This window comes from Magallana gigas, chromosome 6, assembly GCF_963853765.1.
Source record: "Magallana gigas chromosome 6, xbMagGiga1.1, whole genome shotgun sequence".
In the NCBI taxonomy this organism is placed as follows: domain Eukaryota; kingdom Metazoa; phylum Mollusca; class Bivalvia; order Ostreida; family Ostreidae; genus Magallana; species Magallana gigas.
In genome coordinates, this window is record NC_088858.1 from 34,120,301 (window position 1) to 34,140,113 (window position 19,813).

A 19,813-nucleotide genomic window follows, 5' to 3' on the forward strand; every position below is an offset into this window, starting at 1 on the left:
TTATTAAATAAGCAAAAAGCCAAATATTTTTGTTTTAAAATTTGAATTTCTTATATCTTAAAAATTCTTTATACACAGCTCTTCATTTTATGGAGATCAATATTGTCTAAAAATGGCCCCAACCATCCAGCTCTCTTAATTAAGATAAATGATACAACTGAAGATAGAAGTTTTGGGGTTTGGGGTTGGGAGTTAGATTTCATGTGCATGTATGCAGTTTGAAAGTAACCATCCTAAATGATTGAGTCGTTGCTTTATTTAACTACAGTTTGAGGATAAAATTTTGATTAGCCTTTTAAACATGATAATACATCTTGTGTTTGAACATTCAAGTTTCATCCTATGTTGTTAAAATTATGCAATAATGCAGGTGGTTTTGTAAAATAAACATATATATTTAACAGACATTGATAACATAATTCTGAAGCAATCTTGGGGTCCCCCCATTTTTACTTGTTGTCACAGTGGGGTAGAAATGGAACAGTAAGCTGATTGAGTTCAGATGCATTCCTGAGACCATCCAAACATTGTCTTTATCTTCAGAAACCTATGTTTCAGACAATTTGAGAGTTTTTTGCAAATCAGAAATCAGGAGATAAAATCTTGATTCAATTTTTTCCCAATCCCACCCCCCCCCCCTTCCTTTTACTTCATTCAGACTACAGTTTCAGCAGATTTTTTTTAAACTACGGCAAGGAAAATGTCAAAATGAATTCTAGAAGTTCTATTCTTTAGCTGTGGTAAGCATCTCTTTTACCAGTAAGAGTGCAGAACAATACTAGTGAGTTAGATTTCTCTAGAATAATGGGTTATCAGATCTGGTCCAGGGATGACTGAGTAAAAAAAAAAATTTAAACCGTTTATTTGTGGTTGGAGCCAAGTTCAGATAGATAAATTATTAACTTATCTTGTGCAAGTCATACCTTTCCGCCACTGGTAATCACTTGCACTAAAACAATGGCAATTTACGTCCAGAAAATTTTTTATCGAGAAAGGAAGCTTTTTTTTATTAAAAAGTAGTTCTAGACTGGTACCTTCTTTCTCATGTAGAAATGTAAACCTAGATCTTCTTCAGTTCAAAAGAACTGCAGAAATTTTAGTTGAATGAAACAAAAGAATTCATAATTGAGGAAAAAAATGAGTATCGCAGGATGGAGGTGTTATTGCCAGAGGTAAAATTAAAATTGAAAACCCACGGAATAAATAGGCGCAGGCAAATAAAACCATTGAAAAAAGATTGTATCGCTGACAAATTCTTTGTCCAACCATTAATCTTGTTCATTGAAAGTCAACTAACATGGGGGCTAAATGGCCAATATTTGCATAAATTACAATAACTTTGACATCATCTTAATTCTTTGCATTTGGCTCGCTTTGAAAGTGTGAAGCAAATTAAAATCACAAGCAAATCACTGCATGATTATCTGGAAAAAGTGATAATTTTTGGTGTAAAAAAAATCTTATTGATTTTCACAATGGAACTAGCTGTCAGACAAAAAAAAAACCAAGGATTTTTTTTCATTGTTGCAAGAGGTATCGTTTTGAGGATGAAAGTCATTTATTGCTGGCAGAGGGAGGTCTTATAAGCATATTTCACCAGCCATTGTGCTGAACTTTTCCTACTGTGCAATTTGTTTGGAATTAAGTTGATTTTTTGACGGTATAATAGAGTAGTATTTTCTTGAATCTAAGCCGAAATATTGGATGGTAATCCTTATGTGAAAGATAATCCAGTTTTCTCAATAAAGGGATTTGTTTTACACCAAAGATGAAATTACTAGCATTATTCATTTGAATTGAGGACATCCTGGTGTGAAAAGCTTAATTTAGCTGAGATCATTTGTGAAGTCATAATGTGTTTCATCGGTAAGATATCTTTTCCTTTGTTATGTAGAATCTAAGAAAATGTTCAAAAAACTTGTGAAAAGTTATAAAATTATGTAAAAATGTTTTAAAGTCCAGAACATTTGCTGGGTAATCTTATTTTACTATAATATTTTACATTACAGTTAAAGATCAAAAACTTTAATTAAAAAAAAAACATTGACTTTCAATCTACTATGGTGCTATATACACATATATGTTTCATTAAGGCTGTTTGGTTGTAGAAACTTTAAGATGCTGTAGAGAAACAGCAGTAAACTTTTTTAGCATTGTAGCAGTTAAAAAACCCCCATATTTCATGCTTCTTTTTGTGAATTTATGATTTTAAACAATGAACATATGGAGAAAGTAACTTGAAATTTGAAGTGTACTAATTAAGATGTGTACAAATATTCCAATGTTGTTACGGACTGGGTCATGAATGTTATGTTTTTGAAAAGAAAAAAAAACATGTATTTTAATTTTATAAGTATTTCAACAGTTTCCTTTCTTACCTGGTAAACAGTAACCCTATATAATTTTTCTGTCTATTTAATAGTCATTATCTAGAGAAATTGATATATTATCTTTTTTGGTATGTGTGGTTTGAGAGCGACCCTGCCTCTGTGTATAACAGAGAGATGCCCACAGTGAAGGCATTGTTACGGGATTGTACCAACAGCTCTTGGTCCTGTTCTCCTCATTGTTCTCAGCATCTGGCCCCATGCGTAAGGAGGGAGTTTGACAAATATGATTATAGAGATCAGCCAGTCTTTATGAAGCAGAATAATTGCCACTTTCTGACCAATTTTCAGGGCTTCACCTGCAGATGTTTGAAATTTCACAGTCAACCAAATAAAGAAGATATTGTTTATCCCATTATGATACATTAATTAAAGGAATTTACTGAATATGAACATAATATATGTACCAGTTCGTAGGTTCTGTATGCATGCATATATTTGAGGGGTGTCGTTGATATATTTAAGACCTTTGACTGTGGCTGGTATAATGGGATTCAGAATCAAATGGAAATTCTGTGTCCCGGTTGTGAACATGTGAAAAGGTCTTTGCACTTTTATCCTAATCCCTGTACTGTTTTTTCCTTCATGCTTGCTAGTTTTGATGTCTGCTTCATTGCATAGGCTTAAAAGGAGTCCCCGTTTTTATAGGCTAATCACATGCAGTTGATTTTACTGCCCTTGCAAGTTAATGAACCTAAGAAATCCAGGGGTCATAAAAACTGATGACTGAAGAACGGTGATCCCCCCAAGGAATTGAAGGCCATCCAGGGTGCACTAGCTTTCAGAGACTGTATTTCATTAGGGTTGTGTGTATTGTTGGTGTGACTTGGGTGGCCAGGTCTCTTGAACTGTCAGAGGGTACATGAGCATTTAGCTCGATGTGCCATGATTGCGTAATACAGCCAAGATGGATGGTGTGAAGATAAGCATGGTGAGCGTGTCACACTATTTTTTTTGTGTGTTTTTCATTTTTTGTCTCGTTTAAAATGGCTGACATTATTATCAACTTAAATGACATGCAATTCTATACACACACTCTTTGTCTGGTTGTGATCTTATATATCCAGAAAAGATTTGTCACCCCATGTAAAACTGTGATTTTTTGTTCATTTACCAACATAACTACCATTAGGGGTAGAAAAAAAATACCTCAATGTATTAAATTGTCTTAATTCAATTATGGTCATATTGTTAGTGAATATATTGAATTTAAAATGAATCCGATAGTGGTGCCAGATGACAATTAAATGATAAAAATAATTTTATTAATTTTGTCTTCTCAATTGCCATAGCTTTTCGAACTGGGGCTTGTAATGCACACTGCCCTAATAATCTCGGACTAGGCTGAAATCCTGGAGAAATAAAGATATTATAAAAAACATGAAATTTAGGAGGTCATGTCCCTCGGTTTCGATTATATTGATTCCGCAGACGTGACGCATCAACCCGGACTCTTGACGATTTCCTCAGAATCCCCCTCCCCGTCCAAATGAAGAAGTCAGACTGGTCTGAAAAACGATAATATAATGGTGTACTTTAAACTATTGAATGGAACACAATTGTGTTAATGAACATTTCAGAAAACACTCATAAATTTTCATTTCCTTTGAAAGAGAGGAGGGAAAATCCAGCTCTGGCAGCAGATGTCTGTATGGTGTTGAGTTATTGGTGGAATATGGATGAATCAAGAACTTCTACTCTTTTGATCTTTCCTTTTCTTTATTTTAAAGTCTATAAGTATTGTATAAAGATACGGTATCTATATTTATGAGTAATATTAAGGTAGATAAAGGTAGATAAATATAAATATATGTATAATTTTTTCCTGTATCTGATGCAGACATTGTTGACAACCTTGCCTCTCTTGGGATATAATTCATTCTGGTTCAAGCATCCCTATGTGTTAAAGGCACTGAAATAAGCTAAAGTATCACAAAAGTTATAAATATAGATATTATACAATTTATTTGATCTAGTTGTTTACGAAAAGTCCCATCTGTGAAACCTGTCATAATATTAGGACGGCCCCATCCAGATATGTAAACCTTGATATTGAAATACTAGAATATGAAAAACATTGCCATCCGTGATGTATATTGTACCATAAATCATTTTTTGAAAACAAGCTATTGACACCACAGGGCATTAAGGTAAATGCACCTGAGGTGAACAGATATGTATCTTTCTTTGGACAAACTTTGGAATGTTTTTTTTTATTGTACGTACGACCTGCTGTTTGTTTATCGGAAAGACAGTCAAAATAGCGCATTATGATATTGTTAATGTAACTGTATATGCGGGAGATTAGCACGATAACATATGCACCGAATTCTTCTCTCTGCAGTTGGAAAGAAAGACTTTTTGTCTATACCTTTAGTTTATAAATGCATGTCCCCCCAAAAATATTTTTTTCTGATTACAATTATCTCTTTAATTACCTTTGCAGTTATGTAGTCTCAGCAGAGTTGATTGTTTAGGTTTATAAGCCATTGACAGGTTCATAAAATGGACCCCTGATTACTAGGGTGTAGGTTTATCAATTTGTTGCATTCTTTGGGAGCTGTGATTGTATCGATATATGGAGATTTGAGAGAGCAAATATTTCTTGCTTTGAAACCTTCAGGTAGTAATTTTTTGTGCGGTCCTAGCTGATGAGATCATTAGTAAACGATTAAATAAGATCACATTTTATATTTACTGATACTTGTACATGTACTAAATTTTATACATGTACAAATTTCTCTTAAAAATTTACTCAATCTCAAACTTCCCATTTCTACTATATTGAAGAATTGCTCAACATTCTGTCGATTCATACCAGAAAGCCTACAATCTGTACCCAAGTTGTCCCCCTTTGAATGTGATATTAACTGTTATCAATACAATTAGGCCAATGTACTTGAATGCCCTGTATACCAGTAGACCACTTTATTTCACAGATAGATATATTTGATATATATGTCACAAGGAACAGGATCATCAGAAGCTCCTTACAGATAGATATATTGACAGTTAAGAACCCGACAAAGACCTGTATGCCCAAACCAAGTGACGTTCATTTTGTTTACATGACAATACAGGTGCTTTGATATGTTTGTTTTTAATATATCACTGTTTTGTCGGGACGGTAGGTCAGTTTTGACACATGAAGTTTTGTCATTTAATTCGTTGTGCGGACGAAATGCAAAATGATTTCTGAAGTCACGATATGTTTAAATACTGTATCGTCTTGTTTATTGGTGTAATGGTATATCTTGACACAACGTGTTTTGATCCTAATTTGGATCAAGTCCCATTTATTAAAAAGAATAATAAAAAGAAACTTTAGAAACTTTATACCCTCATCAGTGTCAGCATTGTAATTAGTTAATTGTTAATTAGTTTATGCATGTAGTGATGAAGAATCTAATGTGCATTTTCTTTCATACTAAATTGAAGGAGCAAGATAATAATTTATAATTTCATTTTCCTAATTACAAATATAGCTTGTATAAATCTAACTTCATTACTTTTTGTTGTACCAATATGGTAAATAGATTCAAAAAGTTTTCGACTTTATATATACCGCTGCCACCTCTTTGTACTAGACTCTTTACCCATTATGTGTTGCGTAAACATATCAACCGAAAAAGATCTTGAATTTCACAGAATGAAATGAGACACATCGAATTGTGAAAAGTAAAGATATAAAGGTTAAGTTTGGTTTGAATTCAAAAATAGAAAAAAATTTGATTATAGATTTTTTCTGTTCACGATAACTTTCAAGTTACCTAAGATTCAGTCTATCTGATAATTATGAGGTTCAAGTTTACAAAAAGTCTTAAATTATTCTACCAGACTTGTGAAATAAGTGTTGTACAGAAAATGTGATTTTATTTCCTCCACAATTCTTGTGAGGGGTTTAATGTTTCACAATCTACAATTCGAAAACTTAACGACATTTGTTAAAACCCTTTATTTGAAGGTCAGTCATCAGCATAGGAAAGACATTATCGATATACTTTAATCACCATCTCATTAATCCGTCTTGGTACATTAGGAATAATACCAAAAACATTCAAGATATTTCCTCAATTATAAAATAAGGGTGGAGTGTTAATTGAATAAATATCGAATGCATGGAATTAAATGTACTTGAACTAGAGCATGAAATCAGCAGGTACGTCTGTAAATACCTGTATATCGAGTCATTGAGAGATATCTCGGATAATGATCAGGGTGGGGAGGGGGGTGTTTATTGAGGATACAAACCATCAGCTTTATAATGCTTGTCAACAAGTTGGAAGTTGAATACTTCCCATAGTACTTATCTCAAAAAGCAAGTACATCCTGTTATTCTTGAAGTATGTAAAAATAAGAGACCTTGATTGTAAGAAAAATATACATCTTGAGCATCAGTTTCAAGTGTTTGTGATTGAACAGCTCTATGTTTGCCCTAGCTGTTTAAAAAAAACAAACATTTGTAGAAGTACATATATCAAAGGATGTTATCATGCACCTATCCCTATAATGAAAATATTTATAATTTGATTGAAACAACTCGCAACTGATATAGCAGTTCAGGTATTTAAAATTAGCAAATAAAGATTCTTAGTTCACTTATCCTCATATGGGAAGCTGCAATTTTTATGACAATTTATTCTGATTTAATAGTAGGCTCTTTTGAGCACTCGTATATTAGTGTGGAGCAAACATACATACATTGCATCAGTACACCTGCCAGCACATGCAACTTTTTGGAACATGTAGAGTGGGAGACTTTACAATGGAATATATTGTTGTGGATGAAAGAAGATATGTGTAACTATAAGAACCTGTTTGAGAATTTTCGAATGATAAGATATTATCATATTAAATATGTACGACATTGTATTTTGGTTTCATTGTCTATAAATGAATGGATTGGGGCTGACTTTTTAGGAACTTGTTTTTGTTTATGCTTTCAGAAGTCAGTATATCAGACAATCTACAATTTAAATGCACCACCAACACCACTATTAAGTATGAAATTATAATGACCTAAGAATTAAATTTCATAAATCATACTTCATATTATAAATGCTTTTTTTTGTACAAAATGTCATGTGAAAATGCGTTCTCCTTTTCATTGTTTACCGGTATATGTTTTCCAAATTGCATAAGTAGAGGATTGAGGAGAGCATGCTTAGAGTACGAAGCGATAAATCGTACATTGTTTACAAATCTTCATCAAATGCTCATGAAACTTGATTTATATTGTCTGTGTTAATTTACGTAACCTACGTTGTTTTTAAGTTATTAATGGACATTGTTATTCTGAGCTAATTGGGATAATGCTAATTGCCGGAGTAGTGTTATTTTGGTACTGAAGAAATGGCACTAACTGTGACCAGTGGTGTCAAGGAACATATCTCGTGTAACATTATTTAAAACTGTCAACATCAAAATTTTGACAGCACAAAATGTATTCATTTAATTGCTATATTGTAAGGACACACATTAAGATTTTTTTTTTATAAGAAATGTTATCTCAAATGTTGAAAGTTGAAATTTCCAACAGTTGTAATACTGGATTGGACTTAATTATATATATTGGATTGCTTGCAGATACATATATATACCAAGTAGAGTTAATTAAACTTTTTTGTGTTAATAGAATTATGTTTTGCGACAGGATATTTGACAGAGAAAGGATTTGATCGAGTTTTCCATCTTTTGGTCATATCAATTTTCATAGGCATTTCGTTATGGTGTTGAATATGGGGAAATTTTAGAAATAGTGTGATTTACAAAATAAAATAGACTTCATTCATCTCCACTGTAGAAAAGCTGCTCAATTATGTCACCAAAAGAATCACTCTATTGAACCAAAAAAGCACAGAAATAATTTAGATAGTTTTGACTTGTATGAAAGGAAAGTAAAAACTAGGACATTGAGTTCAATTGCCCTGCAGTTTTTGCACTAGAACACCCTGTTTTCTGTCTTGCAGTGGAAGACAAACATGTAAAGGTTCCACTGGTGTAAATGCTACATGTTGTTACTGATTGCCTTGATCAATGACAAGTACCTGTCTATCAGTGTTGATGATCTTGTCTGATTGACTCCGGGTTTAGACCTCATCATCTTATCCCTGCAACCATCTGATGGTATCGGAGCCTCTCTGTTATTCCGAGCATTTAATACTGTCATTGCTATGCATTCACGGCAGTTTACCGGTGCCAGTCAATGAGTTTAAAACTCTACACATCAGACTGATCGGTAATTATACTGCAGTCAGTGTTTTCACCTCCTTTGTAAAGTGAGCAGGAATTTTTCAATTTATATGTATGTTGCAACATCTCTAAGTTGTTTAACCCATGCACCCATGCACCCTCTCCCAAACTCTGAATGTTTTTTTGTTAAGTGCTGCTGTCACCAATTTCACAGAAAATCTTTCTGATATTCATTTTTGTTTTAAAAATTATCATTAAGGACCCTTTACAAGTTGGATACTTTTTTGGGGACTTTGAGAAATTCTTGGTTAAAGAGGTTAAATTGATCTCTTAATTGAACTGATTGCAAACTAAAAATCAGGCTTATAAGTCTACATAATTATCATCATCTGAATCTTAAACTCTTTAATTATTGGGCAATGACATACTGTTGTGTGCTTGATAGCATTGCAGACTTTATGAAAAATCCAGCAACAAATAAAGTACTTGCTGCAAATTGAGAGTCAGAATATCTCACCTTTTACGAATGAAAAAACATTGTAAATGTCAAGAATGAATGGGGAAAGTCACAAGGAGGGGAGGAATCTTCTTTCATTTGCCTGACATGAATGTGATGGGAATTTTGGTGAAACAATATTTTTTCATTGAAGTGACTGATATGTAAATATTTTGTCAGCTAGCTGGTATTGTACTATGCTGTGAAAAAACTACTAAACAAACTGTAAATACATGAAGTTGGTATTAGTTTGATGGTGTAAGATTTGTTTATTTTATGTTTTTCTTTTCTGTAAAATTTGACCCATATTGTTGCAATTGCCTTTTATCAGTAATATGAGCCAAAGAAAAAACAACAGCCAATTCTCACTCTTTAGAGAATTTAGTGGAAAGGTTTAGAGAATAATGGACATTGGTTCTGTTTAAATTCAATTTAATGAAACATAGTTCCAATAACATGCATTCATTATTAATATTTATAGGGAAGTTTTCATGATTAAAAAAATGTACATGCATGCACTTGCCACTAATTTGGATGTTCAATAGTGTTATGATATGACTTTGAAATAATAACATAAAAGTGGAATTTAGTTAGGGATTTCTAAATTCTCTTTAAAAATATGATTAGTATCTCTAGGGGGGTATTTATAAGGTAGTATTTTTAAAACACGAAGGTGCCTTTGAAACATTATAACGTTTTGATCTGTATCTACTCGGCATAGAATGATGTAAGACACTATATAGATAGGTTCTATGTTCAAACGCTTTTCAACCTTCCTCTGAAGCCCTTGCAATTCATATCAGGCAGAGTCCATATTCTAGCTCATAAAAGATTTGACCTAATGCCCAGATGCCATTCTACAGTGAAAGTAATGATTGTCTATGATTGATATCAATTCTATGGGTAGATTAAGAGTTGCATATAAAAAGCAGCATGGAGGCAGATGTTCAAATCTGTCAACCATGTGCAGAAAAACAAAAGGGGCCCCTTGATTACCCGTACATTTCCTGAATTTGTCAACCATGAGAAATGTTCCAAGAAACCTGACACGACTTTTGCTTTCTCCCCTTTAAACAGGGCAAATCACATGACCATTGTCTCTTAATTAGCCTTAAACAAGGCATAGCATTAAATTGGTCCAATGACAGCTTAAAGAAAGAACTCCATGTCAAGATGTTCCTTGGGATTAGAAGAAGGTGTGGGCAAAGTTCTGTGAAAATGCACTCGAAACGCATGAAAAATCACTAATCGGATGTCTCCTCCATGTAAATCACTACTCAATGAGGGAGCAAAGCCACCAGTCCATTTGTAAATGACAGACAACTTAATAGTAGCCCTTGCATTGTTACCAAGTATCAAAACATTCTGAAAAATGTCTAAGAGAAAGTGAAACAAATTCTTTTTTTGGTCTGATATTCAATTCTCCAAATCTTTCAAAATGGATAAGTGTTGGTTGCAATTAAGGCTCTAAATAGGAAATATTGATAGTTCTTTTTTACAACAGTTTTATATCAATGAGTATAGACAGGATTTGTTTCTATTACAGCCAATTATCAGTAAGTTTTATTTCAGTAGTCTCAAAAATGGTTCTCAAAGTCTTGGAACTTGACAGATGAATGTGAACAATACAAAGGTTTACATTATCAGTTTGAAAATCATATCATTATGCATTTTGTGCCCTAATCCTTCTAAAGACACAAACGGTAGCTGTGTTACATAATTAAATTAATTAGCCACAAAGATGAGGAAGAATAGATATGGAAATCATCGAGAAAGGAAGTGTTAAAAATGTTACGATGGCCAGGAGATGAGGCCTGAATGGACAATTGTTTGGGATGGTTGTGTCTAATCTGGCGGGAGTAATGAGAGGGGTGTCGTGCTGAGAACAAGCCAATAATGGCAGCCCAACAAAGCCCCCCAGTCACGAGTCCTTTCCCCAGATTAAACGGCCATTTGAGGGATGCTCCTGTTCGCCGTGTTTGGGCAAATATTTTGACATTGGTGTTGCAGAGTGACCCAAGTGAAGTAGTTTTAAACATCGAGTTTGGAATAGAAAGTGGCCACAGTTCTGTCTAGCAAAACCGCAGGTTTGTCGGTAATGCTGCTATATATGCTATTTATCCTTTGCAGATATTTTTGAAATTCGATATACAGTTGAACTTCGAAATATAGAACACTGATATCTCAAATACAAAGGATATGTCTAAGTGATTTGTAAGTCCCAACCATTTATTTTTGAAGTATTTTAAGCATATCGAATGCTCTGATATCTTTAAGTTTTTAAACAGTCCCATCTAGTTCGAGATAACGAAGTTTGACTGTAAATGTACTGCAATTTTAACTCACCTGATTTTCATTTTATCTTTGAGTGTTGAGTGGGATGAATCTTTTGAATAACTTATATATATATGATACATTGGTTCTGGTTGAAGATGTTGTTTGCTCCTTATACTTCTTAAACAAAAGATGAAGAGTCTTTATCTTGGATCCTTGAAGATTTTGGTTGACATATATAATTTATTGATGTTGAATTGATCCTGCTTTTTCAGACCTCTGTGTTAGTACATGTAGATACCTTATATCAGATGGTTCATTGAGACAATTAATTGTATTCCTCTCTTTTCAGAAAGACCCAAATTATTTGAAATTTTGCTGTTTTGGGAACTTGTTTAAAGATGAAATGTCCTGTCAAGAATAAACATTATCATAATGATTGTATCCTTGATATGGACTGATAGGGCATAAAAAACAGTGGCAAGGTGGTTTCAGGGCTAATTGAGTCCTATCTCCTTCAGAGGCAAAGAGTATTAAGATACAGATCGGTCTGATGCCTTGCAGAGCTTTATCGCATTTCAGATAGTCATAAAAATACACATCCTATAAATCTAATGTCTATCAAAACTATGCTATATAAATAAAATCCCAAAAACTTTTCTTATAATCTGCATCTGAAGCAGTTGTAGATAGCTAGTTGTCACATATTAGTTTTCAATACACAGGGATATTGTGTCAAAGTATAAACTTTTATCTTGGTAACAATAACACAGGGTTCCTTGCACCCAGTACTTATTCTGGTAGAGAGGATTCTGATATCTCCTGGCCTGACTTTTAATGTGGTTTGGGAGCACATGTTTGGTTGATTTACTGTATTAATGACCCATCATCATGTTCCCTGCCTGCTACAAGGTGATAAATCGGACATCATGTCCAGGTGCACACTCCTGTAAGAGTGACTGCACGCACTGATTTAAGACACCTTCCTGTGTACCTCCACCTTTTCTTAAGCAGAAGATATGATGAACTTGTCACCTCTCTGACAAAAATTTAAGCTTTTTCTGGGAGATAACAAGATTTTGCTTTTTGCTGATGTGAAAATTTTTGCCTATACAGTTTGACGTTTTTTAACATGACAGGATGTCTTGTGAGGTAAGATTACTTTTAAAAAGTTTTTTGCTATGCGATGAGGTCATTAGTTCTGAAGTTTTGCTCATTTCTGTTGCAAAAGTGTACCATGTGGTGATATGGTTTTTTTGGGGACCTGAACAAATCCACTTAATGTAGACGTGGATTTTTTTTTTAAATGAAGGATGAGTACATGGAGAGCATGTGGAGACATCAGCAATCTGTAGATTCTCAGGGGATTGTTGATTTAGATGAGAACTGTTTCTCCAACTGTTTATATACTCCTCTTGTAGGTATTGGTGTTAATGTTTCCTTTCAATTGTTCCTTCTAATGCTGAGGAGGTTCATTGACATCCCCCCCACAGCTGTTTCATCAGGCGCTTCAGACCTGAGCCGATAAGTCATGGTGGTGTTCGTGGCCTTAGGTGGTGTTTGGGTTGTTTTCTTGGCTCTGTCTCGTGTCAGAGGCTGTATGTCTGGCTCAGGTGCTTCAGTTCTGTTCCTCTACAACTTTGGGTGGACCAGCTGTTTTAAGATCCATGCCATATTGTATAGATTCATTGGGGGCCAATTCAGATATTGTGGATTTCATGGACAGGTCCCTATCACCGAAATTTTTGAAATGGTACCCACAGTAATGATATTTATGCATTGTTTATTCATGAAGATATGATTAAAATAAAAATTGAATGAAATATCACTTTTGTTAAATTTTTACGTCTTTAACTGAACTTATTAATTTTCCATTATATTTGATGAAGTTTTATGAAATCTCCTAAAATTTAAATGATTCCACTTTTTTTTAACTGTATGCTTTAACTTAATAATTATGTATATTAACATTTTGTGACACATGCTTGTAAAATTACAATTTCTGTTGTTCATGTTTGAATTTCTCTTGAGAGAAGGAGGATTCTGGAATACTTTGAATGAGTGTAATACTCAATGGAGAATACAGCAGCATTCTTTATTCCCCAAAAATACCAGCAAAGTGCATCTCTTTATTATCAGTGACAGTTTTAAAAGGATTTTGACCTGGCCATCCAAAGAATTTGCATTTGAAGAGAAAAATGTAAAATTTCAATTAAGAGAAAAATCTGTCAGAGGCTATCTCTTTCTTATCCAATTCTTTCTCTCTATTTAGTGCCTACCATTCCTGTCAGATTACACAGACATCTTTATAGTACTGTAGAGCTAAAAGAAAGTGGGTCGTTTTGAGGAGATTAATGACCTTATATATAAACATGATTCTTTTGTTATTGTCTGTCCATTTATTTTTGGATTGAAGTGTACAACAGTGTATTGTAGCAAACTGGAATATATGGCCTTTTGTCTAAAGCTCATTGATGTCTATCTTTTATCTCATCAGCATTAAAAAGATTGAAGCAATCTCTATACTTTTATCGTCGAACGGCAGTAAATGATTTGATTGAACAATTTTTCCAAAAGATTTCATGGTGCAAAATAATTTCTCATCTTTTCTTTCAATTGAATTGATAAATTTCTGTCATTTGATAGTTATTTTTTTTTTAGGAAAATGGGCTATAAATTTGAAATATTATTTTTTATTTTTCAAAACATTACAGTGCTAAAAATAGATTGTTGACTTGAAATAACAGCATGTATTGAAGGGCTCATTTCATGAGCTCTGTGGTAGGTTTGAAGAGGAATATAAATGCGCACATTTCAAAATTAGACATATTGTACCAGTTATCAAGACCTGCAAAATTTAAAATATTCAGTCAGAAACGTTTTAAATGTCATTTAAACAGTATGAATCATAAGCAAATTATGATGGAACAAGAAGATTGACAAATTGTATATTACGCAATCTAATTAACATGGTATTCTTGGAAATTAAGGCAGAAGTCTTTATAGATTAAAGATCATGGTCCAAAGGATTCTGAGTAGTTCTGCATTAATTTGAACATCTTTTTATTTTCTCAGAAAAAAAATAAATTCAACATGTATTTTAAATAGTTTTGCTTAATTATTTTTTACCTATACAGTTTCACTATGCAAATTTTTTTTCCAATATATGTAATCAGTATATTCACACATTTTAACTTGTGAAATTCATCTGCAGGGGAACATCTTTGACTTAGCATTACGAGTTTTGTTTGGGCTGTTTTCACAGAACCAAACCTCAAAAATTTTGTTTTTGTACTGTTTTCAACTCCTTGTGGATTTGAGATTTAGTGAGCATTAAGATAAGGAGGTAAAGGCAGTTGGAATCCAGTTTAAATACAATATTTTGGCCACATTAAGCGGTCAGGTACCAGCAGGCTTATGCATATAATGAGAAAACCTATGAGGGATTTAAGAAATAGGGGGCTACGAGGTACAACGCTTGATGGAAAATGAAATTGAAAAATATTTTAAGATAAATTTATTTGTAAAAGTATATAGGAGAAATAAAAACTTCAGATCACCAAAAAGTGCACATTTTCATTTTCTCCTTCACATTGAATGTCAAAACTTTGAGAGAAAAAGATGTTGCATCTTGTTCAATGTTAGGGTTGGTTTCGTGGTTTTTACTTAACATGTGTTTTATATCGAACTAAAGTTAGACCATCATTAATTTGAAATGTGAATTGATGTGAATCCAAGAGCTTTCAACATGGTTTTTCAATGGTGTGTAACATTTTATCTTGCAGAATGAAGGAAGATTTTGTACAGAGAATGTCTCTGTAAAAGCGGCTGTGTGCATGTTTGGTGGCGAGGCTAAAATTCGGAAACTGCCAACACCCGACAGGACATTCAAGAAGGATGCTGCTGAGAATGCAACATCATCACCATTCTCAGACAATGCGGAAAATTCAGATGAGAAACTCAATATTCAGGAGACAGATGTAAAGGGCCAAGCTAGCAATATGGATTACACCATCAGTGGGACTATATCCCCTCTGCCTGGAATTCACGAAAGTTCGGGAAAGAGAGGAACGGAAAGTAAGATTTCTTTTGTGTTTGGACGACCCCCATCACCTACGAGTCGATGCATGTCCCCGCCTCAGGAAAATCATGTCCACGCTGTCGCTCGCAAAGGTCCAGGACCTCCTTCTAGGTACAGAGGCCGGAACGGTAAGCCGCCAGTTTACGTACCTCCCAATAAGTCTGCTAAAGTGCCTTACCTAGCCATTGTAGGGATGATCGGGAACCCGGGACTGCAGTGCTGTGACCAGTGTGTGGCCTGTCTGGTGGACCTGAAGCAACAAGCGCTTCACCTGATGAACTCTGAGGGTTTTCTGAAGAAGACCACTTCTAAGGTAAAAAGAATGCATTAGGAGCAGGACTAACAGCTCTATAGATAGCTACTTCACTAACGCTTTGAACTTGACTTTGTATTTAGCTTACCAGGAAGGGGAGCTTTATAGCACTTTTGGCCTGGACCGATAATACCTGATATTGTTTTTAGCTCACCTGGAAAAGAAAAAGGTGGTGGATTGGTCAGTTATTGATTTGTTAATCTATCATTGAATGGTTTCAACATTCTTAGGCATGAACCCAATTTATAAATTATAGAATTTTGCAAATATTTTTATCTTGACTAAGAATATAGAAACAAAACAATAATAATAGTTTAATATCTAATAGGTCTCTTTATAATTATTTGGTTTGTAAATATTGGGAATTTTTAAGGTGGTATGGGGCACCTCCATATTATGACATACTTCTTATTGAAATAAACAATAAATCAAGTCTAATTTTTAATATTCTTTCCCAAATCATTTACCTAACATTGAGCGCAATGGGTTAGAGTGTTACATACGAATCTGTAAGTCTGTAAGACTTTTATAAATGAAACTTCCTCTCCACCCACCTCTACTAATCCTCTGAAATATTTTATATAAATAGTCACACACATATAGTTTCAATGACTTTTCTAGGTATTAGCTAGAGCATTTTGTTAACACCTTTCTAATTGAAAGGAATTATTACTTTTTTTTTTTATCTTCTTTCAGTTTGATTTTGTTATATTGAATGACATTCCACCAAAAAGACAATGAACAAAATTTCACATATAAAAGAACAACAGGTGTTGTTGATATAAAATATTGTTTATTTAGCCTGTACAACGTTTAATAAGGTAGATCTTTATACATCCAGGTGAGAAAAAGGTCAGGTTTATGATGAACTGTGACAGGTTACTAGTTTGAACTCAATAACTTCGCACCTGATCAAGTTAAAATGTCCGAATCATTGCTCTGTGCTCGTAACTCTTATTGAATTAATAACCGGCCAAAAAAATGATATGGTACCTGGAGGTTACTATAAAAATCTCTAGAAGGTGAACACCTGCAGTGACCACAAGGTTAGGCTCGTTTGTGTACATACCTGTGGAATTTTTTTTGCTACATTGTGATTTTGATAGTTTTTTTTTATTATAGATGCAACCTATCTGGGAGAGCCTTAATTGTTTTAGCACAATACCTGTTATACTGAAATTGTGTTACGAATTTAAGTACAGGGCTTTCCGGCATTCCTTTCCAGTCAATGATTAGAAATTTATGGACTACTGCATTTTGTCAATGTTTGAACATTTGGACAGTTAGTTCACTTATGGGAATTCAAAATTGACCACTAAATTATAGTGCCACAAAATGAAGTCATAAAAAACCCTGGAAAGGTGGCCCTGGGGGGTTGTTGTGGTCAGCTCTGGACACTGGAACATTGGTCCACAGCCTGGGGCAAGGATAACAGGATTCAACCATAAAAGCCAAATTTAATTTCATTATTGCCGAAAAACTTGAAAGAGAAAAGGGAAAGTATAATGGGTATGGTATTGTACCGACAGATGTTTAAAGGGAGGAAATGGACAGTATCTGCGTGTATTAAGTCAGAAGCTGGGCCATAATTCATGAGATTAGAGCGATTCTAGTGAAAATCTGAGGGTTTAAGATGTATAGGTGAGAGCTTTCTCACTGGTAATTTGTCATTATTTAATTAAGCACATGTTCCTTGTCAGATTTTTCAAGAAACTGTCTAAATTTGACACAGTATAGCATACCTCAAGAAAATTTATGATATTGTTCATTTTTTTGTTAGAGAACTTGTAATAGAACAATCATTCTCATGTCTTGTAAAACATTTCCAAGATTTTGACACATTCTTACATGGGAAATTGCCTATTATAGTTTTTTAAGTGGTCCAAATATAGATAACAAAATTCCACGCCGTATTTTACAAGCCAGAAAGCTTGACCTTTCGACATCAAGTGATTATAACCTTGAAATTAATGATTTTGTTATTTGAAAGTGTTAAGTCATTGTACTTATTTTTTTTGAATATCAATAACAATGTGAAACAGATTTCCATACTAATGAAAGTGTCAGTTTAGTGTTTATTATTGAATCACTCCATAAATGATTGATTTACCTTCTCATATGTTTGTGGAGGGAAAGATTGATAGAAAGTAAGAAGGAGATTTGAACCCCTTAAATGGCTTAAGATAAAAAAAAGAAGATAACTGCATGTCGTAAATACTCAGAGATTATCAATTACTTTCTACTTTGATTGAATAGGCCAATAATACTTGGTCCTGTACGGCTATTATTAGGGGATGATGGTTTTGTCGTGCCGTAAACTACTCAAGTAAAACAAGCACCAGAGTACTTAATCCGTTTGATGTGTTCATTTTAATAGCTCTTTTTAGTCATTTTGAAGAGGATGCATGTTCATAAAAAAAATTGGCTATGGTACAGTACAGTAAACTTTTCACAAGAGAAAGTAAACATGCAGACTCATTAAAAAAAAAAGAAGCCTTTTTGGACTTTTGTGGTAAAAAAAAGAAAGGGGCTATTTTTAACAAGTTGCAGCACAGTTCACCCTCAGACACCATGCTGAATCAATTGTCTGTCATTGAACCATAAATGTCATTTATTGTCTGTGAGTTGAGAAGTTTATCACTGCATGGTACAACTTGGGGTCTCTATAACGGAGACTGAGCTCGAAAAAATCTGCAGGATGAGTGAGTCACTGAGGTCCAGAAAAGACTCGTTTTGCTCATCCAGGCTGAACTGATTTCATCAAAAATGTTTTTGAAGAGACCTTTTGATGCTCATTGCTGGATCGAAAGTGACTTGTGGATCATGCTTCAGTAGGACTAGTGAAGATGACCGAAATGGGATTGGATGAGCGGATAAGGCTTTAGAAATTAGATTGTTATCTGTGTATCAAAAATAAATGGATGGAGTAAAACGAGAAAAAAAATAACATCCGAGAATTAATGTCATCTTGAATTAATCTATTGTCAGCTCAAATTAAAGGTGGTTAGGATATTGTCAGTAGTATAATGAAAACTATTATGCAGATCCACAATTAAATGGATCCAGTTTTCTTTCTCCAACCCTGATGGGCAAGCTGTGTTAAAACCTTTACCAACTGTCTAAATATTCTTGTGTAAGCTTTTTGGATGGCCATTTGCAAGCAGGCTTGAAAAATTAACTTAATTATAAGAAATGGGCCAGAATGGAAGAGAACTTCTAAGACTTTGGTCTGTTGGATGTTTGTTGTCTATCTGTCTGTGTTGTGTGTTTATAATCAATCTTATCTTGGTGATTAGCCTTCTGCTGACGGATTCATGAAGCTTTGCAAAAACAAGCTTATCTTTCCATTCTATGCATTTGTGAAAGATGTTTCAATCTGTTTTTTGTGTGGGTATTTCTTTTTTGAAAACAGAAAAAAAATTGTAGAAATTGTCTTATCAGATGGGTATATCTTCCATCAGCAGGTGAAAAAATTGAAGACTGCTGGGAAATGCTAGCTAAGGCAAACAGAGTCACTTTCTTCAGCAGAGATTAACTCGATACAGACATCATTTATTCATTAACCCGACAAAGAGAGGAAGATGACAATCTGAAACTCTGCATTCAAATAAAATTTCAGGGCCGTTTCCTGATTTTAGATCATTTCTAGTGATGCAAAATCTTATTTTAATATTTTACAGTACTCTTTGAGAAATTACTATTTTCAGTTTAAATTGCATGCAGGTAACAATTTCAGAGTGCATTGATAAGTCTTGGGTTGAGTTATTTGATATGTTTTTTTTTCATGGAGGACACAATAAAATGCAATTTCAACACATATAAATGTCAGAGCTCAAATTTCACAGAACACTGGGCATTAGCTCCTACAACAGATAAGGATAAAAGTTGGTCCATTTCGATCAGTGGAGACTGATAGGGGGAAGTCAGATCTTATCTCACAACTAATTATAAATGTATTGAAATGCAATGATTGAATATGCATTATATTGTCTCGCAGTATGCAATTTTTATTACGAACTGTCAGTTGTGTCATAAACTGGTTTCTAAACTTGGGTTTGGAATTTGCACAG

At 33.9% G+C, this 19,813-nt stretch overlaps 1 protein-coding gene across 5 annotated transcripts in view; it reads left to right on the forward strand.

The window, feature by feature from the left end:
* The window catches only part of LOC105339571 (kinesin-like protein KIF26B), an 85,688-nt gene that overhangs the window by 6,799 nt on the left and 59,076 nt on the right, over positions 1–19,813 (forward strand). For 3 of the 5 annotated variants that reach the window (XM_034470643.2, XM_034470642.2, XM_034470640.2), the window contains exon 3: positions 15,135–15,743. In XM_034470643.2, the coding sequence (XP_034326534.2) occupies positions 15,135–15,743 (609 nt within the window). Of the gene's footprint in view, positions 1–11,042; positions 11,171–12,383; positions 12,502–15,134; positions 15,744–19,813 lie in introns of those variants that run through there. The other 2 variants (XM_066087090.1, XM_066087089.1) reach the window with 2 other exon arrangements.